This window comes from Hyaena hyaena, unplaced genomic scaffold, assembly GCF_003009895.1.
Source record: "Hyaena hyaena isolate Hyena2069 unplaced genomic scaffold, ASM300989v1 scaffold_1789, whole genome shotgun sequence".
Classification (NCBI taxonomy): domain Eukaryota; kingdom Metazoa; phylum Chordata; class Mammalia; order Carnivora; family Hyaenidae; genus Hyaena; species Hyaena hyaena.
This window is the reverse complement of record NW_024082415.1, coordinates 76,256-100,904: the sequence shown is the minus strand read 5'-3', so window position 1 is coordinate 100,904 and position 24,649 is coordinate 76,256. Positions and strand designations below refer to the sequence as shown.

At 39.7% G+C, this 24,649-nt stretch overlaps 1 protein-coding gene across 1 annotated transcript in view; it reads right to left on the bottom strand.

Moving 5' to 3' along the window:
* PFKFB1 (6-phosphofructo-2-kinase/fructose-2,6-biphosphatase 1) overlaps nt 1–24,649 on the bottom strand; it is an 84,724-nt gene that overhangs the window by 20,197 nt on the left and 39,878 nt on the right. The window contains exons 3-10 of the mRNA XM_039224820.1: nt 20,681–20,774; nt 19,778–19,844; nt 18,865–18,939; nt 18,304–18,360; nt 16,051–16,172; nt 13,757–13,964; nt 10,967–11,113; nt 5,911–6,015 (exon numbers count right to left, since the gene is read on the bottom strand). Of these exons, the coding sequence (XP_039080751.1) occupies nt 5,911–6,015; nt 10,967–11,113; nt 13,757–13,964; nt 16,051–16,172; nt 18,304–18,360; nt 18,865–18,939; nt 19,778–19,844; nt 20,681–20,774 (875 nt within the window). The remainder of the gene's footprint in view (nt 1–5,910; nt 6,016–10,966; nt 11,114–13,756; nt 13,965–16,050; nt 16,173–18,303; nt 18,361–18,864; nt 18,940–19,777; nt 19,845–20,680; nt 20,775–24,649) is intronic.

Sequence of the window (24,649 nt, the reverse complement as noted above, 5' to 3'; positions counted from 1 at the left end):
TCTCTCAATATAGGTTGTGTGGTATTCTTACATATAAAGTTTGCAAAACTGACGCTCACATGACATGCAAAGGAAATAAGCTACCATGAATGAAAATAAATGGAAACAGTAAGAGGAATACTCTGAAAATTTAAGAGAAAGGATCCTAAACGTAAAATAAAGATGTTTTAAATTTATAAAGAAATAAAAGATGGAATAAAAATGTAAGGAAGAAATAAGATGGTATTAAATATGTGATGTAAATTTTTTAAAAGTAATAAAATTTCTAGAAATAAACAATATATTTATTAAAATTGAAAACTCAGTGGATCGAGTAACCAAAAATTAGATACAAATTAAGAAATAGTGGTTTGGAAGATAGAGCTGAAGTAATTACTCAAAACGCAGCAACGACTTTAAAAATAATAAGTTAGCAGACATAGAGGATAGGGGGAGGATTCATACACATTCAACTGTACTTCCAGAAGTAGATAATAGAGAAAATATAAAAAGGAATAAGACATAATGCCTGAGAATTCTATAGAATTGATGAAGAATCCCAATCCTCAGATTCAGGAAGTTTAATTCCAAGGAAAATAAATGAAAAAATGTTTAGGTGTATCACAGTGGAACTTCAACACAATGAAGACACAAAGACCTTATAGGCAGCCAGAGAGAAGAGAAGCAGCAATTACAGAGTGAAGACTTCTTAGCCACATTAGAACACAAAAGACAGTGGTGGTAATATCCTCAAAATGCACAGAGAAAACAACTGTCAATGTACAGTTTTATTATTTTTAATTTCTATTTTAGTTAATACACAGAGCAAATTGATTTGATGAGTACTATTCAGTGATTCATCACTTACATGCAACACCCAGTGGTGCTCATCACAAGTGCCCTTTTTAATACCCATCTAGCCCATTTCCCTCCCACCTCCCTACATAATCCTTCAGTTTGTTCTCTATCATTGAGTCTCTTGCGCTTTGTTTTCCTTTCTTCTCTCACCCCCTTCCTATGTGTTGATTTCTTTCATTTCTTAAATTCCACATATGAGTGAAATCATATGGTATTTTTCTTTCTGATTGACTTAGCATAATATGTTCTAGCCCTATCCACATCATTGCAAATGGCATTTTTGATGGGTAAGTAATATTCTATTGTGTATGTATAACACAACTTCTTTTTCCATTCATCAGTCCATGGACATTGGGTTCTCTCCGTAGTATGGCTATTGATAATAATAGGGTGCATATACCCCCATTGAATTTGTATTTTTGTATTCTTTCAGCAAATACCTAATAGTGCAATTGCTGGATCTTAGAGTCATTCTATTTTTAGGTTTTTGAAGAAACTCCACACTGACTAGAGTGGCTGTACCATTTTGCACTCCTACCAGCAGTGCAAAAGGGTTCCCCTTTTTCCACATCCTCGTTAACATCTGTTGTTTCTCGTATTGTTAATTTTAGCCATTCTGACAAGTGTAAGGTAGTATCTCATTGTGGTTTTGATTTGTATTTCCCTGATAATGAGTTATATTGAGCATCTTTTTATGTATCTGTTAGCCATATGGATGTCTTCTTTGGAATAGAGTCTAGTCATGTCTTCTGCTCATTTCTTAACTGGGCTGTTTTTATTTTGGGTGTAGAGTTTGATAGGTTCTTTATAGATTTTGGATATTAATCATTCATCAGATGTGTCATTTGCAAATATTGTCTCCTATTCTGTAGACTGCCTTTTCATTTTGTTGATTTTTTTTCTCTATGTGGAAGCTTTTTATCTTGATAAATATCATTTTTTCTTTTGCTCCCCTTGCCTTCAGTGACGTATCTAGTAAGAAGTTGCTCCATCCAAGGTCAAAAGGGTTACTGCCTTTGTTCTCCTCTAGGATTTTCATGGTTTCCTGTCTCACATTTAGATCTTTCCTCCATTTTGAATTATTTTTGTTTATGGTGTAAGAAAGTAGTCCAGTTTCAATCTTCTGCACATTGCTGTCCAGTTTTCCCAACACCATTTATTGAAGAGATTGTCTTTTTGCCATTTGATATTCTTTCCTGCTTTGTTAAGGACTAGTTTACCATATAGTTGTGGACCCACTTCTGGGTTTTTGAAACTGTTCCACTGATCTATGTGTCTGTTTTTGTGCCAGTACCATCTTGTCTTGATGACTACAGCATTGTAATATAGCTTGAAATTTGGAATTGCGATGCTTCCAGTTCTGTTTTTCTTTTTCAGGATTGCTTTGTCTCTTTGGGGCCTTTTGTAGTTCCATACATATGTTAGGATCGTTTGATCTACCGCTGTGAAGAATGCTGGTGGCATTCTGGTAGGGATTGCACTAAATGTGTAGATTGCTTTGGGAACTATAGACATTTGAATAATGTTTGTTCTCCCAATCCAGGAGCATGAATGCTGGAGTAACCATACTTATATCAGACAAACTGGATTTTAAAACAAAGACTGTAACAAGAGATGAATAAAGAAATATATAATAATTAAGGAGTCTCTCCACCAAGAATATCTAATAATTGTAAATATTTATGCCCTTAAATGGAGAACACCCAAACATATAAATCAATTAGTAACACATATAAGGAAACTCACTGATAATAATACAATAATAATAGAGGACTTTAACAACCACTTACAGTAATGGACAGATCATCTAAGCAGAAAATCAACAAGGATCCAATGACTTAGAATGACACACTGAACTAGATAGACGTAACAGATATATTCAGAACATTTCATCCTAAAGCAGCAGCATACACATTCTTCTGTGTGTGTGGAACATTCTCCAAAATAGATTACAGACTAGGTCACAAATCAACCCTCAACAAATACAAAACGAATGAGATCAGATGATGCACATTTTCATATCACAACAGTATGAAACTTGAAGTTATCCACAAGAAAAAGTTCAGAAAGTCCTCAAATACATGGGAGTTAAAGAACATCATACTAAAAAATGAATGGGTTAACCAGGAAATTAATGAAGACATTTTTTAAATACATGGAAGCAAATGAAAATGTAAACACAAGTCTAATCCCTTTTAGATGCAGCAAAGGGAGTCCTAAGAGGAAATTATATTCCAACTCAAGCCTATATCAATAAGCAATAAAGGTCCCAAATACACAATCTAACCTTATATCTAAAGAATCTAGAAAAGTAGCAGCAAATAAAGCATAAAGCCAGAAGAAGGAAAATAGTAAAAATTAGAGCAGAAATAAATGATATAGAAACAAACACACAAACAAAATAGATAAAATCATGTATGAAAGAGGAGAGATCACATGCAATACCACAGAAATACAAACAATTAAAGAGAATAGAATGAAAAATTATATTGCAACAAACAAGGAATGCTGGAAGAAATGGGCAGGACAAATTCCTAGAAATTCACAAACTCCCAAAATTGAAACAGGAAGATATAGAAAATTTGAACAGACCAATAATCAGCAAAGAAATTGAATTAGTAATTAAAAAGTTGACAAGAAACAAGAGTTCTGGGCCAGATGGCTTCCCAGAGGAATTGTACCAGACATTTAAAAAAGAGTTAATACTTATTCTCAAACTATTCAAAAAAAGAAAGAAAGAAAGAAAGAAAGAAAGAAAGAAAGAAAGAAAGAAAGAAAGAAAGAAAGAAATGGAAGAAAAACGTTAAAACTCATTTTATGAAGCCAGCATTACCTTGATTTCAAAACCAAAGACTCCACTAAAAAGGATAATTAAAGGCCAATACCCTGATAAAACTGGATACAAAAATTTTCAAAAAGATACTAGCAAATCTAATTCAACAGTCCATTAAAAATATTCACCAGAATTAAGTGGGATTTATTCTTGGGCTGCAAGGATGGTTCAATATTCATAAACCAATCAAGGTGATACACCACATTAATAATACAAAGGATAAGAACTGTACGATCCTCTCAATGCATGCAGAAAAAGCGTTTGATAAAATAAAGCACCCATTTTTTGATAAAAGAAAAACCTCAAAAAACTAGGGATAGAAGGAATATACTTCAAGATCATAAAGGCCATATATGAAAGACCCACAGCTAATATCATCCTCAATGGGTAAAAACTGAGAGCCTTTCCCTTACAGTCTGTAACAAGACAAGGATGCCCCCTCCCTCCAATACTATTTAATATAGTACTGGAAGTCTTAACCTTAGCAATAAGTCAATCCAGAGTTTTATACTCAGGTAAAATATCATATAGTATTGAGGAATCCCCCAAAGACATTTATGGACAGAAATGTGACTTTATTGCCAATAAAGTCCTCACTGAAGTAATTTTTCTAAGCTTATTTATTTATTTTTAAAGATAGACCAGAAGAGGGTCAGAAAGAGAAAGGGAGAGAGAGAGACTCCCAAACAGGCTCAGCAACAACAGCACTGAGCCTGATGTCGGGCTCAAACCCACAAACCACAAGATAATGACCTGAGCCAAATCCAAGAGTCAGACACTCAACTGACTGAGCCACCCTGGCTCCCCTCACTGAAGTAATTTCTAAAAGAAGATGAAAATTGAATATAGAAGGAAAAACTTGAGATACAAGAATAAATAATGATTAAAGGAATTGGTAATGTGGTTAAATCTAAATAGACAATGACTTCATATAATAGTAAGTTTAATAATAACAATATAATTCATTTGAAGATTAAGACACAAGGTTGAACTAAAACACAAAACAATTAACATGTAAGTTAGGTGAGGGAATGACCAGAGTTTTGAAGTTATTATATTGTTATAGGGGGAAAGAGAAGATATTGATTTTAGATTTTGTTTATCATGTATACTAAAATGTTAAGAGTAGTCTCTAAAAGAATGAAACATTATATATCTCAAATATAGATGTAAAAACTCAGAAGCACAACTGTAAAGAAGAGAGAAACAGAAAAATAAACTAAGCATAAAAAGCTCAAAATAAGAGAGTAGAAATAAACTCAAATAAATCAGTCATTACAATAAAAGTAAATGTACCAAAATTATCATTCAAAGGGCATATATTTTCAATTTGTATTAAAAACAACAAAAGCCAACTATATGCTGTTTACAAGAGACATAAAACAAAAATAAACAGAGAAGGTGAATGTACATGAGTAAATAAAGATGAAATAGGCAAATGCTAACCAGAAAAAAATTATATAGCTGTATTAATCTTACATAAAATACACTTTTAAGCAAAGAATATTATCAGGGAAATATTATTATTAATAATAAAATATGCACTTCAGTAAAAAGATAATCACTTTAAATTTATATGCCTTCAATAGCATAGTCCCAAAATATATAAAGGAAAAATAAAAGCAAACTCAGACTGACTTTAGCATGTCATTTCAAAGGATGAGGATAAAAATGTGAAAGTGTTTTGTAACATAGGATATCTATTGTTCTACCTTCCCTGGTTTCCTGCTTTTCTGATAATTGTTCCCAGGAATTTATATCAGAAATGGAGTATGACTAATAAATAGTTTAAAATGTGGAACTGGCTAAATGGAGGCTGGGTTGAAAGCAATGATGATCCATCTGATACAGGAATAGGGAATTGATGGTCTGGTTCATGTGGTGGCAAAGAATTTGGTTAAACTATTAGCCATTATCCCTTAGGTCTCCAACCCACTTCCCAGAGTGACTGGAGCTTTAGACAACTTGGCAATAAAATGTCAGGAGTATATTGAATTATTTCAAGTGTCTTTAGTGAAAACATGCCAGAGACAAAATCTAGGATAAAGTAAGCCCTCCTGGAAGCAGATGGAAAAAAAGCAGTCAAGAGCCAGATTATCATGTGCCTTTTGGGATGACAGCTGATACAAAATATGCTTTACTCTGCTTCTAAAGCTGTCCAAGAGACTGTGGAATTCTGTTTGTTGGAATGAAGATACTGGGAGGTGTTCTAGGAGCTAGGCAACCCATCCAAACCTTACCTCTCCCTTGGGATAGCGGTAGCGATATTTATCTTGGTCCCGTAGTGCAAATTCCTCAGGGTAGTGTTCCTGGATTTCTTCATAGGTCATCTCCTCACAGACACCCTGAGAAAAATTATTTGGGAACAAAAGTATTTACAAGGTGAAATCCATAAGCCTTTACCATAGTTCCGATGCCAAAGATTGTGAAACAGCAACACACAAGAACCTGGATTTCTGTAAACACAGCTCTAAGTTTCTGCCAGTTATCTGACTGTGTGTGTGTGTGTGTGTGCGTGTATGTGTGTGTGTATGAGGTGTGTGGATGTGTGGATGTGAGACTGTGTGCATGTGTAAAGATGTGTTCATGGATGAACATATAGTATATGGTAGGTACCTGTGGTGTTTCTCTGTGGTTGTCCCAATAGGTTTATATATGTACATTATATGTTTAAGTATTTTTTGGTAAATATATGTGTTTAAGGATTTGTAACTGTGTTTCTATGTGTATATGTAGCAAACTGGTATACTTCAGGACCTATGCCTTGTGTTTGTGTATTTGTCTCAGTATTTTTAGTATGTTTGTGTGAGTGTGAATGTGTGTGTGTGTGTGTGTGTGTGTGTGTGTGTGTGTGCAGGGTTCTGAGCATCTGAGAATGTTTTCACATGAGTGTCTCTGTGGTCTGTCTTTCCATGTGGGTCTCAGTTTGTCTGTGGCATGTGTTTCTGTGAATGTGTATGTCTCTGATTTTGTCTCTGCAGTCTCTGTGTGAGTATCTGTGTGCTTATGTTTGAGGTCATGTGAATTTGTGGTAATACACTTGAGGTTATGCATCTGTACTATATATATTTCCATCCATAGTATGCCTCCCCATGTCTGTGTGATATAGGAATATACAAAGACTGCATGTATATCTATGGTGAGTGTGTTTATATGTATCTCTAAGTATAAGTGTGATGTGTGTGCATGCATGGTACAGGTGTAGATTGGTAGATGTGTCTGAGAGGGATTCTATGTCTGATTAGAAGATCAATGTGTTTGTGAAGTGCATGTCTGTGAGTGTAAGCATGGTGGGTGTCTATGACTGTGTATGCAAGAACACATATGTTCGTATATGCAACAGTGTGCTCCCATTTTATAGCATTTCCCATCCCCTCTGCCCCTACACCTGTATCAGAATCTCTGGCAGATAAAGAAACAGGTATCCACAGACATTTCAGAAGGCAAAAAATAATAAACTCCTAATGGTTTCAGAGTGGGCCTTGGGAAGATATGGTCTCCTCACCCAAGGAAGGAATCCAGAGCTCAGATAAGGAGTTCCTCAGGAGTACATGAGAGCTTCCCAAGTTCTGTGAAAAATCCCCAGAAGTGAGGTGGCTGCTGGGAGTGGGGGTGGGAAGCATGCTAGGTTTATAAAGTTTCCTTTTGATTGTGTGGATTCTGATTAGACTTTACTGTAAGGGGGCAATAGGCTCTGGTTGTTGTCTTTTGAATCACCAACCAGCCTTCCATTAGGGGTGAAGTTTGCCCCTGACCCAGTCCACAAACAGCTCTGCAGTGTCAAATTTCTCTGTTGACACTGTCCATGGGAGAAAGCGTACCCTAATAGATACACAAGGTCCTTCCAGATTGGCTTTGACTTTCTATTCTAAGGCATGCTGGGAGCCTGTTTCCTGTGGAAATGATGGAAATGGCTACTTACTTCTCTTTTTAAATGTTTATTTTTGAGAGAAAGAAAGAGAGCACCAGGGGGAGGGTCAGAGAGAGAGAGAGAGAGGCACAGAATGGGAAGTAGGCTCCAGGCTCAAAGCTGTCAGCACAGAGTCAGATGCTGGGCTGGACCTCATGAACTGTGAGATTATGACCTTAGCTGAAGTTGGACACTTAACCAACTGAGCAAACCAAGCGCTCTATGGCCACTGACTTCTTATTGACTTAAGGCAAATTGCCTAACCTCTTAGAATTTTATTTTCCTCAACTGAGAAATGGGAATTACAACTATCTCACAGAAGTGTTTTGAATATTAGATATAAAATATGTAAAAGAGACTAGCACAGAATGTACAAGCCTCATTTTTTAAAATTTATTTTTAAAAAATTTTTAATGCTTTTTATTTATTTCTAAGAGAGAGCGACAGCGTGAGCAAGGGAGGGTCAGAGAGACAGGGAGTCACAGACTGAAACAGGTTCCAGGCTCTGAGCTGGCAGTCAGCACAGAGCCCGGCGCGGGGCTCAAACCCACGAACCGCGAGATCATGACCTAAGCGAAAGTCGGACGCTTAACCGACTAAGCCACCCAGGCGCCCCTGTACAAGCCTCATTTTAAAGACTCAATCAGTGGAACTAATTATTACTATATTATTGATCATGGAAAATAAACCAGAAACTTAGGCACTATTCTAAATTCTTACTTCTTACTTACCCTACCCCATAGCCAATTTCTAAGATCCTATCTGCTAAATTTCTCTAAAATCTATTCCTTTTACTTCCCTGTCTCTACTGCTACAATCTTAGCAAATCTACACACACACACACTACCTTTTTTAATTATTATGATTTCTCCTGACATATCATTCCTGATCTTCTCTACCTGGCTCACTGTTAATTAATTCTCAGTTAGGTATCACACTTGGCAGCTCCTGGGTGGGTCAGATGCCCTGCCCTGACATCTGTGCATAGATGGTCTAGCCTATCACACATGCTATTTTTTATTCCTGTTTTTTTTTTAATCTACCCTGTTTAGACTGAAAACTCAGTGAAGACAAGTATCAATCTTTGTCTCCAACACCACCTCAGAGCCTGAAACAAAGTAGATGTCCAATAAATGTTTATACCACATATGCACCAGAAACAAGCAGTGACTGATCTCTTTATATATTTGCTTGAATGTATTTTACAGCGTATATATGTGATATATAGAACAATACTATAGATTCTTTTTCTAAATATGCATATGTCTGTACATCCATAGCTAAGTACATATGTATATATGTATACACACATATACCTCCCTGTATTTATAGAAGTATATCTACCAGGCAAGCAAGTTAACCTACCTACATGCAAGTTATCTATGCTTGTGGTAAAGCTTTTGCTTTAAGGCCTATCAATCATAACCTGTGGGCTGCTACCTGATGTCAGTATACCTATAGTTCAGGTGAGACAATGGGGAGGAAAAATGCCTTCTTAAAGAGCTCATGGGAAAACCTGACGCTGAGGAGAGATTGTCATGTCACAAGAGTCAGATAAAGTATTTCTTTGTTCCATGTACAATGCTGCTACTCTATCCTTCATATCTCTTGCCTGGACTAATGCAGCCACATCGATACTTATATACATGCTATACTGGCCCTCTTCCCACCTAGTTTCCACACATGACCAGAATGGTCTCCTATTTATTTATTTATTTATTTATTTATTTATTTATCAAGTATAATTAACATACAGTGTTATATTGGTTTTAGGTGTATAATATTCAATAATTCAACAATTGAATACAGAATACCCAATAACTCTATACATTTCTCAGTGCTCATCAAGATAAGTGTACTCTTAATACCTTTTATCTATTTCACTCATCTCCCCACCCACTTCCCCTCTGGCAACCACCAGTTTGTTCTATTTAAGAGTCTGTTTTGGGGCTCCTGGGTAGTTCAGTTGGTTAAGCGTCCGACTTCGACTCAGGTCATGATCTCATGGTTCGTGGGATTGAGCCGCACATCGGGCTCTGTGCTGACAGCTAGCTCAGAGCCTTGGAGCCTGACTTCAGATTCTGTGTCTCCCTCTCTCTCTGACCCTCCCCTGCTTATGCTGCTTGATCTGTCTCAAAATTAATTTAAAAAAAAAACATTAAAAAAGAGTCTGTTTTTAGTTTATCTTTTTTTCTTTGTTCCTTTGTTTGTTTATTAAATTCCACAATTTAGTGAAATAATATGGTAGTATCTTCTATTTTAAAAATGTGAATCACATTCAGGCCACTCTTCCTTGACTTCCCATTTTTAAAGCAGTATCCATGTTTTAGCTATTGTTGAGAGTGCTGCTATGAACATTGGGGTACATGTGCTCCTATGCATCAGCATTTCTGTATCCCTTGGGTAAATTCCTAGCAGTGCTATTGCTGGGTCATAGGGGAGTTCTATTGTTAGTTTCCTGAGGAACCTTCAAACTGTTTTCCAGAGGGGCTGTACCAGTTTACATTCCCACCAACAGTGTAGGAGGGTGCCCGTTTCTCCACATCCTCGCCAGCATCTAGAGTTCTCTGATTTGCTCATTTTAGCCACTCTGAGTGGCGTGAGGTGATATCTCATGAAAAGAGCCTAAGTGTCCATCAACAGACGAATGGATCAAGAAGATGTGGTTTATCTATACCATGGAATACTACATGGCAAAGAGAAAAAATGAAATCTGGCCATGTGTAGCCACATGGATGGACCTTGAGGGTGTTATGCTGAGTGAAATAAGTCAGGCAGAGAAGGACAAATATCATATATTTGCACGTATAGGAGGATTAGGAGGAACTTAACTGAGGAACAAGGGGGAGAAGAAGGGGGGAAATGGTGGGGGAAAGGGAGAGAGGCAAACCATGAGAGACTCTTGAATGCTGACAAAAACTGAGGACTGATGGATGTGGGGGGGTGGTGGGATGGGCATGGAGGAGGGCACTTGTGGGGATGAGCACTGGGTGTTATGTGGAAACTAATTTGACAATAAACTATTTGCAAAAAAAATAAAATAAAATAAAATAAAATTATACCAATCATTAAAAAAAAATAAAGCAGTATCCAAATCCCTCATCATGAATTACAAAACTATATGAGCTGCCTTCCTTTCCAACCTCATCTCCCTTGTACTTCCTTTTTTATGACCATTTGTCACAGAAAATGAAATGTGTTATTTATGGCCTGCCTTTGAGCTCCATGGGGACAGAGAACATGTCTGTTCTGGCCTTCAATGGATCCCCCAACACACAGAACACTGTATGGTACATGGCTGGTTGTTAAGCAGCAAAAGCAATCCAGGAAATAAGCCCAGAGTCAAGTCCCACCAATCTCAGGAAATCCATCCCTTTGCATCTCACCGCATCAATTTCATTCAGGGCCTTCCACTGCTCATAGGGAACACCCAGGGCCTCAGCTGTCTGGATAGTCCTCTTCATGTGGCTGGTCCACACCTTCAGGGAGCTGATGCCCTGGGACTGAATGAAGTTGGCCAGGGCATAAGCATACTAGGAAGTTAGGGTGCAGGGAAAGAGGACGGGAGAAAGAGAGAGATGAAAGAAGACAGAGTAACTGTAAGAATAAGCTCAAAATCTGTCACAAATGGTGAAATGATAATGAATGAGAAAGTAGAATTTAAATGTTTCCAATTTATAAACAAGGATATGACAAGAATTAAGGGAATAGAAAAGGATATGTGTGCTTCTGTGTATGTTTATACGTGTGTGTGTGTGTGTGTGCATGTGTGGCATGTGTGTATTCATTGATGTTTATTAAATCCCCTACTTGATTACTCATTCAAACAGCCCAACTCTGGCATTTGTGGAGCCTAGGGCAAGAGTGCAAATGGAGGCACTACACAATCAACCTCTCTTCTATTCACATTTCTGCCTCCTCCATCCTTAACTCCTAGATGCCTTGAGTACATGTTTGTACATGACCAAGTTCTGTCCACATCTCATCTCAACTGATTTCCATGATCCACAAACAATGACCCTTTGGCTACCCCTTTGCTAGGGGTAAACACTACTGTGATGTAGTCTGCTCTCAGGTGGACAGACTCTTGGATAGGCCCATATAGGCATGGAAAGCAGACTCCAGTACAGAAGGGCAGGGGATTCTGGGTTCTGGGTACTCACAGTGTGGTCTAGAGGTAGGGGATGTGGATTTTGGGGACATTTCTTTTTGACCTTGGGGGACTCAGTACCAAGCTTCTAAGGGCATTCCAACATATACATAGTATGTGTGGTCATGTGTGGGTACCAGGATGTCTCATTCTCAAGACACAACCAATCCAGTGAGGGAAATGATGAGAGGAACCATGAGGAGCTGTGGGAGCCCAAATGAGCAAGTGATGAACTCTTCTTCTGCATATAGACATGTTATTAGTCACAGATGGTGTATGAGGAACATCAACACAAATGCACAAATATATATACATATACACATGCATATTTACAAATATAGGCATTGTGTATACACATTCTAATTATGGATTATGAGTGGAAAGGGCCTCATAGCTCCTGCCTGTAAGATGCAAACAGCATTAGCTCACACAGCCTGATTCTGTGAGTATCATGTTAGACAGTGGACAAGGAGCACACAGAGTGCTCCATGACACACAGTAGGTGACACCATCTGTGATTGATTATGGATGACACTCAATGGGAAAGTGCTTTGTAAACTGTATGTTTTACTGTTCCTATAAACATGAAGGCTGGTGCCAGGCATGTGTATGTATATGCACACGTTTGTATGCAAGGGCTGTATGCATTGTGGGGGTGGCATGTATCCAAAGTGGACATTGTGCTGTGTGGGCAGGGCAGTAGCTGGGCAGGGCAATAGCTGGCCCCGACCAAGAGACCTGGCTACAGGTGGTTCCATGTGTCAGGGGTGGGAGAAACCACCATTACCCTCTATTCAGCTTTGAGGAGTAAGAGGGGTGGGAGTCAGAGGTCTGAGTCAACCTCAAGGGGAGGCTGCCAGTCTGAAGGTAACAGAAACGGAGCCATGGGCCTTCCAGTACAGTGCCTTGCCTAGGAGGACACCACCACTTCTGCAGTGGGGGATGCTGGGGGCAGGCAGGAAAGCATGGCTTTAGTCCTGGCTCTCTCTTACTGGCTGCATGACCTGCAGCTTCTTTTTGTTCCTCCCTGGGCCTTAGCTTCATCAGGTTTCATAAACCATTAATGGTAATGCGCACCCCACAGAGCTGCTGTGAAGATTAAATGAGGCTCACAGCAGATGGTGATGTGACTGTACAGAGGTGCCTAATAAAAGAGAGTGCTCCCTCCCTCCTGCACCTAGTTTCCCATTTGTCCTACCCAAGCCATCCTCCCAGCAAGAACAATAGCTGTGTTAAGCCTGGGCACAGGGCCAGACACTAAGGAAAACATGTGCCTTTATTTTATTTTATACCCATAATATACCGGTTACTATGATTGGCTGGAGAGAAGAGAGTCATGCCACAGAGTCAGAGATGTAACAGGACTGGGAGAGATGAAGCCCAGGGCATGGTGACCTGCCTGGGAGGGCAGAGGAGGACAGGGGAGGGCTTCCTGGACCAACCCATGGAGCAGGAGCTATACCTTGGAAGGGGGTGGGGGAGAGAGGCCAGGAAAAGAGCAGTAACTGGTGGTGGAAAAGTTCTGATAGTGAGATGACCTGTAGTGGGGGCTGGGGACCATGGTATCAGCCCTGAGTAAGGGAGGAGAAGATGGATTCAAGGACAGGGCACATCAGGGCAGCTGTCTGTGCAAGTGATGATGACCAGCTGACAGAGGAGGGCAGGCTAGATGGGAGAAACTGTAGAAGCAAAGGCACAGAGTTGTGAGAGAGATGAGGGGACCAGTCACGCAGGGTGAAGGGTGCTCACTCTAGTGCGGCTGGAGGTTCAGCCAGATTTGTGCAGGCCTGAAGTGCCATAACCAAGCTATCAGACTTGCAAATGTTATTGGCACATGGGAGCCATTCAAGGATGGGACAACACTGAGTGGTCGATGGAGTGGAAGAGTGGGTGTGACCAAAACCTGCTTTTACTCTGTCACTAAGTACCCCCCATCCTCAAGACCCAGGCAGTGGCCACATCACCCACCCATGGCCCAGCTTGGCCAGCTCAGTCAATGCCTTGGGGTGCATGGGGCCCTTTTTACCTGCTTGCCTCGAGCTGAGAGGCCAGAGTCACCTCCAATGCGGCCTCTGAGGTTGAGTTCACTCTCACCATGCCGGCATAAGTAGATGGAGCGGGGTGTGACATGGATGTTCATGAGATAGTAGACTGTGCGGCTCTGGATGTGGTCTTGCACTCGGTTCACCATGTAGCGTGTGCCCACATCGAAGATCTTGATGTAGGACAGGTGGCTGGGCCAGCCCAAGCAGGAGCAAGGGCAGCTCAGGGGATGACGGTGGAGAGGCTGATCCCAAGACAAAGCCCCAACCACACACCCTGCCTTCAAGCTTCTTGTACAATGCAGCTTTCACCTAACATTTTCCTCTAAAAAATGGCATGCCTTGCCCTGTTCTGGGTACCGGTTCTAGAGACTTGGCTCCTGGCCACCTCCAAAGAGCTCACTGCCTGCTACCATCTCCCCGTCTCCTTTCTTAGTTTCATCTTGATCCAGGATATCTTCTCACATTAATTTTTTACACTCCAGGCATCTGGACTCTCTCCTCTGTGTTTCACATTCTTGACAAACTCAGAGAAAAGCAGTAAACCTCTGTGTCCCTGGCTGGCTTCCACATCTCACTGGCAGCTCCTGAATTTTTTATTCACTCTTTTAAATCTCAAGCTGGGCTCTGCATCTCTATTATTTAAGCCTCTGCTATGATATATTGTATTTAAGACTCTACAGACAGCTACCAGATTGTGTCTGGGTGCACTTGTGTCTGTGTGTGTATGTCTCTCTCCTCACTGAGAAAGGGAAAAAGATTGGGATTCCCCCCCATCTGTCATGCAGTCAACAAACACACCCTCCTCTGTTCTAAGCATTGTGCTTAAGGTGGTGACTCAGCATCTGCCAAAGGGGAGCTCCTAGGCTAGTCAAGAACACACACTTGGAAACACATGATCAATGCTCCACACCCCTTCCATAAACAGTCATTTACTCGTCGGTATGCCAAGTATTGGGGTATGGGGACACAGAGGCTCCACAACATGTGCATGTATGGAAATTAAAAACTTACACTTTCATCAGGGCAGAAACAGCTTCACTCCAGCACACATGCCTTGGTAAAAGTACCCCTGACCTGGTTGTCCTTGCACAGTGAACAATCTTTGCAACCGTACATAAAGGTCCTGCTCCTTGCACTGAGTATCTAAGCCTCATGTGACATTTCTTTATGATGTAGGGATATGGGAGGGGGAGAACCAGTCTGGAAGTTTGAAGATAAAGGTTTGAATAAACATTCTACTGACTCATTATGTGGCCTCAGGTAAGTCCTTTCCCTGCTCTGGGTCTCAGTTTCCCCACCTAAGGAGTGAGGCAGTAACAATGCTTGCCTCTTAGGACTTTGGTTGGGCAAAGTTGTAAGGATACTCTTTAAACTTCTTAAGGTTTGAATGACTATTTGAAGCCTCCTTATACTTCTCACTTGGGACCCAAAGGATCTGAATGATCAAAGTCTCTTATCATCACAGCCCATTTTGAGGAGTAGGATTCTGGGAATATCCTATGCCTAAAACTCACACATTCCCTGTACTACCAGATAAAATCCTTCCAATTTTTATAGGTCATTATGAATGAGAGTTTCATATTTTTTAGTGTATCTTCCCATATGTCAAGTCACTATGGAAGCTACCTGAAGATAGAAACCACCTCTCTTACCATTATGTATACCACTTATGTACACCACAGCCCAAAGGGGACAAATACTTATTGAAGAGGTACATAGGTTTTGTGAAAAGAGACATGAGTAGGAGACAAAATATATTTTTAGAATACTAATTCTACCCCCTGATTTGTGCCAGAAGCTTCAACAAGTGGTTTCTGCTCTTTAAGACTCAATTTCCTCCTCTTGAAAATTTATGAACATAAGATCTATTTTGGCTTCCTTTATAGAGGTGTTGAGGGGATTTGATGAAACAAAGAAGGTGAGCATGTTTGGAAACTGAAGTGTCATCCATGTGTCAGGAGTACATTTGAAAAAAACAATACCAAAAACCATAGGAGGGAAGCATGTGTTACCAGAGATCAGCATCCTGATCTATCCATATTGTTCAGGAAGGCACTACTTTAACCTTTCCATGGACATTTTACATATCAAGAAATCACCACCTCAGGTAATTAGAACTTGGAGGGTTATTGAAGACAAATCGTCAAATCTAGCTCCATGACTTCACAGATAGAGAAGTTGATGCCCAGAGAGGGAGGATATTTCCCCAGATCCTAAAGGACATCAAAATAGGGTTAAGGATCCCGCCCTGGGCTTTCGGGTTCTGGGCTCTTACCTGTCCAGTTCATCATCCAAGGGTTGGTAGTTGACCTCATAGCACTCAATTCTCTTTAGAAAGTCTTCCAGAACCTTTTCCCGGTCACAGTCTATGTAATCAGGGCTACCAAGTTTTACTTGCTAAGAAAAAGTAGAACAGAGGAATTATGAGAGACAGAGACTCTAACAGTGCCCTTTGAGAGATCATTGAGTACAACATCCCTCATAACAAAGATGAGAAAATTGAGACTTGGACAAAGGGTCTTGCCTGAGTTTACAAAGTCAGTCAACTGAAGAAAATTTGGACTGCGTGACTCTTCATTTCTTTTCCCTATGTGATTAAACAAGGCCTGGTATATTGTACTCAGTTCCAGAGCACACACTGTTTAAAAAAAAACATGTAAAAGAGGAGCAGAAATTGTGATGTGATAAATGGATGAAGAGGAATAGATCTTGGCCAAGGTTCATAATGACTTACATGTATTGAGTGTTTAATAAGAGAACATAACATGTTGGCTTTAAATTTCTAAATGGTTGACATCTCCTAATCCCTCAATGCCTATCTTTTCCACCCACATTTGCCATCTCAGTGAATGGCACTATCATCCACTCAGTTGCCTGAGCCTAAAAGGAATATGGGAGTCATCCTTGATGTGTCTTCATCCCCCAACTCTCAGCAAACACCAAGTCCTCTTCACTCTATCTTCTAAATATCCCTTCTATTGATTTCCATTCTCTCTTGCCTGGATGCTTACTCTAGCTTTGTGATTAAGTACTCTTGTCTATAGTCTTGTTACTTCTTATGTATTCCTCATACCAGTAGCCAGAAAGATATTTTTAACATGTATATCTGACCATGGCATTTCCTTGCTTAAAACTCTGCACTATTTCCTCATGTCTTTTAGGGCACAGTGTGAACTATTTCACTGGGTGATCCATTTGTCTTAATTGAGCCCAAAATGATTTCTTCATCTTATCTCCCATTGTTCTCCTGTTCCTCCACACACTTTGCTCTAGCCAACTTAAACTACTTATAGTTCCCTGGATATACCATAATTAGTATATGCTATTCCTTTCTATCCAATTCTTCACCTGCCAAATTCCTATGCATTCCTCAAGATTCAGGTCAGCTATTGCTTTCATTGAGAAGCCTTCCCTGATACACCCCTATTCTCCCATGCAAGGTTAGGTTCTCAGCAATGTTCTCCCACAGCCTCCTTTATTTCTTCATCTCAGAACTGATCTCACAGTTATGTCTATAAACTTGCCAGTATCTCTCATGATATTGTGAGCTCAAGGGAATAACTCTCCTCTATGTCTCTGATACTCAGAATGGTTCAGTTGAGTTGTATATATTTAATTTGTGTTTAATCAGTAAATACATAGAAGGGTAGATGAAGAAGAAAGGGATTGGACGTGTTCTATGCCCCAAGAGGCAAAACTAGGACAAATCAATGAAAATTTCAAGGAGGCAGATTTCAACTTCATTGGACTGAATTTGATGAAGGCATTGAGTCTCTTGTCACTGTAGGTATGAAAAGAAAATATAAGCAAACATTTAGCTGAGATTTCAAGTATCTGATGGAGGGTTAAAGGAGGTGACCTTTAAGGTTTCTTCTGTCCCTGAGCTCTAGTAATTTCATGAAATAGAGGAAAATAAAATGTGGTGGGAAATCCAGTTCTAGACTATATGCCTAGAATCTAAAAGCAGTTACATCCCTGATACAAGTGTGAGGTCCAGTCCCAGTTCCACTTCTTTCTAGTTGTATGAATCCTTGACCCCTCACTTATCTTGGAACCTCTATTTTCTCTCTCCAACAATGAAATGATTCTTAACATGCAAGTTTGTTGTAACAAATCAGTGAGAGTCAAGCTTGGTGCCTAGTGCATGTTAAGGAATTTATATTACATTGGCTTCTTTATTTAAGTTTATTTATTTTGAGAAAGAGAGAGAGAGAGAGAGAGAGACCCAAGCAGGTTCTGCACTGCCAGCACAAAGATCCATGTAGGGCTCGAAATCACAAACCGTGAGATCATGACCTGAGCCGAAATCAAGAGTTGGATGCTTAACCCACTGAGCCACCCAGGCACCCCACATTGGCTTCTTTTAATTTCATAGGATCATTGTAAGCCAGGATGGTCAGGGAATACTTCCTATAGAAAGTAGGAAGAGAACCTCAGAAGAATACCACCTTTAATCCCATAGAGGTATTTTTATACATTATCCAAGCCTGAGGAAAAGTAAGGAGGAAAGGTAACTGGTGCTCCTTACCCTGATGTTTTCTGCAATGATGCCAGGGTCATTACAGATGGACTCAATGAAAAATACCTATAAGAGAAAGAGAAGAGAGATTTATGGCAGGGAATTATGTTTGGTAGGGGCAAACATAGCTTGACCTCTTCTCGGTGGCTCTGAGTCATCCCTATAGGCGTCTCTGACAACATAATTTCATAGCTTGGTTCTTTCCAGGATTCTGAGTTTTATGAGGCATATGGACTCTAAACTGAATGGCCCTAGATTGTTTTTATGTTTTTACCGATTTTTAGTTCTTATATATGCTTTTTGTAGTGGTTCTATTCTCTCTTTCATTTCCAACCCCCACAGTATCAGCAGCCTGTCAGCAATTATTTTCCATTGCTGACATGACAATGTCATGTTCTTTCTTATTCTGTTTCATTGCTTCTAACTGTGATCTGGAAAGCTATATAACCAAATTAAAATGTTGAGCCTGATTTGTAGCTGATTTGGTAGCTTAGAGTCCTCTGGTTTACTTTCCTTTGGAGTTTGTACTAGATAAGTAGGCCCTAGATAAGAGTGGGAATGTTACTATACCTTGTAACCATGTTCTTTCGCAAACTGCAGAATTAGTGATCGTCGTTCTCTGGTAGTGTTGGTGGCATCAAAAACCTAGAGGCAGATTATGAGATTGATTTACTCTGAATCTAGTGCTGAAAGAAAGCCTACTCCTGGACTATCCTGAACCAAGTTTTGAAGGATAGGAAGGATTTGGAATTGGCTTATGCCGATTTCTCAAGCATTCATTGAGCCTTTGTTGTCAGTCCAGAAATGTAGCAGACTTTAGGTATAAACAGGAGAATAATTATAAATTTTTATTAAGGCCATTTTATAAGTAAAATATCTGAGGCTTAGAGGAAAGATTTGCCTTAACCAAGGCCACCAAGAGTTGCTGACAGAGCAGAGCTACAATGGATCTCCTAGTTGACATTTCTTCCTTCCCCACTTTGGAGCTCCTCAAGGACAGGAAACTCTTTATCTTCAGCACCTTAGATAACACAATTTGAGGATCTATTCCCCTTTTAGAATTCACAAATCCTATGCCAAGGATCTATGAGATTAAATTGAATAGATATTTAGGTAAATCTAGAACTAAAAAATGTTTGTACTGTAGTCTTAAACTCTAGTGTAGTCTTACTGAATTCTTGGAGGTAGAGTGGTAAAGCATAGTGTTTAAGAGTCTACACTTTGGAGCTATACAACCTGAATTCTAGTTCTGGCTTTGCTGCATATATCCTATTCCAAGTTGGAAAATTATTTAATCTCTGTGTCATTCTCCTGAGCTATAACATGGAGTATAACAACATTGCCTGCATCTTGGGAGATAGTGGAATTAGATTAACATATGAAAATTACTTAGGATAATAATGTGGAGTATAGTAAATGTTCAATATATATTATCTGTCATTCATCCTAGCAGAAACTTAAGGAAAAATGCAAATTTCTTTACCGCAACATGACCTTCCTCACGGCTGAGATAGTCATGGACATCTTTCAGGGCTGCCAGGGCACACTGCCTGAAAAAGATGGAGAAAGAAACAGAGACTCCATGGCCCCAAGATGAGTTCCTTTCTATTTTTCTCCATTATCTTTTACATTATCTCTAAGATGTCCCACATTTAGTTATTCATCTATGAAACATCTACACAGGGTATCCTGTGTTCTAGGCACTATGACCAGCACAGACAGGTCACACAGGAAGTGGCTCTGTGGGCACATCTTAGGGGAAGGGATAAAGTGACTACCCAGGATAAGTAGACTAATAACACATGTCATAATATTAAACGCTATAACCCTTGAACTGACATAACTCAAGTAGAACTGGTCCTTAAACCCAAGTAGAGTTTGGGCATATGGTCTGTGAAGTAGAAGGCATTCCTGGAATGGGTAACAGTACAAGCACAGGTATTATGTTGTCAATGTATTTATGCCTTTGGCAAAAATCTATCCAGTGATTGTTCTTTCTGGGTTCTGCTATAATGGCATGGATCAATAAATGAGTGCTGGAAGTGCTCATAGTCTGGTAGAAGAGAGAGAACTTGAGGTTGAATAGATAGGACTAGAGAGACTGTAATGGGCCAAGCTATTGAGACTCTTAAATGTTAGGCTGAGAATTTTCCACTATCTACTCTAAGGAGTAGGGAGCTGTTAGTTCCAAAGTTCTTAAGTAGGGGATTGTTACGACCAGAAACAGACTTTGGGTAGGCTAATGGAAGGGCTTTCCCAATCACCTTTTGAGAGTCTAGAAGACCTCCTTACTAACCCAAGTTGTTCTGCCCCATGTCCCCAACATCTGAACAAAGCCTTCCTTCAGCCATGGGCAGCACTGATCTCTAAAATGTTAGTCACTTACTTCCTGATAAGTAGGGCCTCCATGTTGTCTGGAAGAAAGAATTCATAGTTCTTGTAGCTCACTGCCTCTCGTCGGTACTGGCCTAAATTAAACACTGAAAGCAGGGAGACCTGGTGAAGAGGTTGGAAATAATCTAGTGGAAAAAATATATTCTTGCTAGGAGGGATTTCAGAAGTAGAAGAAGGTATAATTTAGATACACATAAAATGTTTATATGGCTTCCAATTATGGCTACCAGCTCAGTTATTTCTCACAACAACCCTGCAACATAGGAATTATGATCCCATTTTACAATGGGATCATTGTAATCAATGTAATCAATCATTTTACATAATTTCTTTACAAGTGAAGAAACTGAAATTGAGAGATAGGAAGTAATTTTAACAGTTAATAAGTGGTGAGCTGGGATTCGAAACCAGGTATGTTTGGTTCCAAAGCTACTGGACTTTCCATTATTCTATAGTATCAGAAACTCCAACCTTTTCAATGCCTTACTCTATCAGAAAGATAAGGAAACATCCAGTGAGTAAAATCAATCACCAAGGATCAAACAGTGAGTCACCAGGTAGCAGAACTAGACTGGGTCTCCTAGTCCACCCCTGGAATCCCAGTTCAATGTTATTACATATTCCTGTATCATAACAGAGAATCCAAATTTATTGCCCTCTTTAAGCCATACTTTCTCATCAGTGATAGTGAAAAACCTAAGAGAAGGTAAGGAAAGGAGGAGAAAGAGGATAAAAAGCTAATGCAATATTTCATTCAACCATTCAATAAATACATTCTGATATACATTCTGTAAAGCAGAACATGAGTTCTGAAGTCCAAAGACAGACTAAATATGAAAGAAGGGGCCCCAAGGAGCTCAAAATTTAGCAGGTAGGACAGACTGTAACCAGTAAATGTAGAGCTCCCATCAGTTTCTTGAGTTCTCTGACAGATCCATGCAAAAGAATAAGGGGGAAGGACAGAATAATTAAACTTAGGGTAATATGAGATTGTTTCTTGGAGAAAGCAGCATTTGAACGATTCCTTTTATTTTTTTTCAATTTTTAAAGGAAAATTTTATTTAAAATATTTTTTCTTAGTTTATTGTCAAGTTGGTTTCCATGTAACACCTAGTTCTTATCCTAACAAGTGCCCTCTCTCATGCCCATCACCCCCCTTCTCCTCATTCCCACCCCCATCGGCCCTCAGGTTATTCTCAGCATTAAAGAGTCTCTAATGGTTTGCCTCCCTGCATCTCCCCAACTATTTTTCCCCTTCTCCTACACAATGGTGCTCCGTTAAGTTCCTCCTAATCCACCTATAGCTGTAAACATATGGTATCTGTCCCTCTCTGCCTGACTTATTTCACTCAGCATAACACCCTCAAGGTCCATCCACATTGCTACAAATGGCAGGATTTCATTCTTTCTCATTCCCATGTCTTATTCCATTGTATAGATGAACCACATTTTCTTGATCCATTTGTCAGTTGATGGACACTTAGGCTCTTTCCATGATTTGGCTACTGCTGAGAGTGCTGCTATGAACATTGGGGTCCATGTGCCCCTATGCATCAGCACTCCTATATCTCTTGGGTAAATTCCTATCTCTTGGGTAAAATCCAGTGCTATTGCTGGGTCATAGGGGAGTTCTATTGTTAATTTTTTGAGGAACCTCCACACTGTTTTCCAGAGGGGCTGCACCAGTTTACATTCCCACCAACAGTGCAGGAGGGTGCCCGTTTCTCCACATCCTCGCCAGCATCTAGAGTTCTCTGATTTGCTCATTTTAGCCACTCTGACCGGCATGAGGTGCTATCTCAGTGTGGTTTTGATTTGTATTTCCCTGATGAGGAGGGATGCTGAGCGTTGTTTCATCTGTTTGTTGGCCATCTGGATGTCCTCTTTGGAGAAGTATCTGTTCATGTCTTCTGCCCATTTCTTCACTGGATTATTGTTTTTCGGGTGCAGAATTTGGTGAGTTCCTTATATATTGGATACTAGCCGTTTATCTGATATGTCACTTGCAACTATCTTTTCCCATTCTGTCAATTGCCTATTAGTTTTATTGATTGCTTCCTTGGCCGTGCAGAAGCTTTTTATCTTGATAAGGTCCCAACAGTTTATTTTTTGCTCTTAATTCCCTTGTCTTTGGGGATGTGTCAAGTAAGAAATTGCTGCATTTGAAGTCAAGGAGATGGTTTCCTGCATTGTCCTCTAGGGTGTTGATGGTTTCCTGTCTCACATTCAGGTCTTTTATCCATTTTGACTTTATTTTTCTATTTGCTGTGAGAAAATGATCTAGTTTCATTTTTCTGCATGTTATTGTCCAGTTCTCCCAGCACTATCTATTAAAGAGGGTGTCTTTTTTCCATTAGATATTCTTTCCCGCTTTGTCAAAGATTAGTTGGCCATAGATTTGTGGGTCCAATCCTGAGTTCTCTATTCCACTGGTCTATGTGTCTGTTTTTGTGCCAATACCTTACTGTCTTGATGATGACAGCTTTGTAGTAGAGGCTAAAGTCTGGGATGGTGATGTCTCCCATTTTGGTTTTGTTCTTCAATATTACTTTGGCTGTTCGAGGTCTTTTGTGGTTCCATACAAATTTTAGGATCATTTGTTCTAGTTTTGAGAAGTATGCTGGTGAAATTTTGATTGGAATTGCATTGAATGTGTAGATTGCTTTGGGTAGTAATGACATTTTAACTATATTTGTTCTTCGTATCCATGAGCATGGAAAGTTTTTCCATTTCTTTCTGTCTTCTTCAATTTCCTTCATAAGTTTTTTGTAGTTTTCATCATACAGATCTCTTACATATTTGGTTAGGCTTATTCCTAGGTATTTTATTTTATTTTGTGTGTGTGTGTGTGTGCAATTGTGAATGGGATCAGTTTCTTGATTTCTCTTTCTGTTGCTTCATTGTTGGTGTATAAAAATGCAGTGGATTTCTATACGCTGATTTTGTACCCAGCAACTTTGGTAAATTTATGGATCAGTTGTAGTAGGCTTCTAGTGGAGGATGTCGGGTTTTCCATGTACAGTATCATGTCGCTTGAGAAAAGTGAAAGTCTGACTTCTTCTTTGCCAATTCTGATGCATCCTATTTCCTTTTATTGTCTGACTGCTGATGTTAGGACTTCCAGCACTATGTTAAACAACAGTGGTGAGAGTGGACATCCCTGTCGTTTTCCTGATTTCAGGGAGAAAGCTCTCAGTTTTTTTGCATTGAGGATGATGTTAGCTGAGGGCTTCTCATAGATGGCTTTTATGATGTTTAAGTAAGTTCCTTCTATCCCGACTTTCTCAAGGGTCTTTATTAAGAAGGGATGCTGGGGGCACCTGGGTGGCTTAGTTGGTTAAGCATCCGACTTTCGCTTAGGTCATGATCTCGTGGTTCGTGGGTTCGAGCCCCACGTCGGGCTCTGTGCTGACTGCCAGCTCAGAGCCTGGAGCCTGTTTCAGTCTGTGACTCCCTCTCTCTCTGACCCTCTCCTGCTCATGCTGTCTCCCTCTCTCTCTCCTAGAAATAAATGAAATATTAAAAAAAAAATTTAAAGAAGTGATACTGTATTTTGTCAAATGCTTTTTCTGTATCGATCGACAGGATCATATGGTTTTTCTCTTTTCTTTTGTTAGTGTGATGTATCACTTTGACTGATTTGCGAATATTGAACCGGCCCTTTAACCCAGAAATGAATCCCACTTGATCATGGTGGATAATTCTTTTTATGTGCTGTTGGATTCGACTTGCAAGTATCTTGTTGAGGATTTTTGCAACCGTATTCATCAAGGATATTGGCTTGTAGTTCTCTTTTTTTGCTGGGTCTCTGTCTGGCTTGGGAACCAAAGTGATGCTGGCTTCGTTTTCCTTTGATTTCCATTTTTTGCAATACCTTGAGAAGAATTGTTATTAATTCTGTTTTAAATGTCTGGTAGAATTCCTCAGGGAAGCCATCTGGCCCAGGGCTCTTATTTGTTGG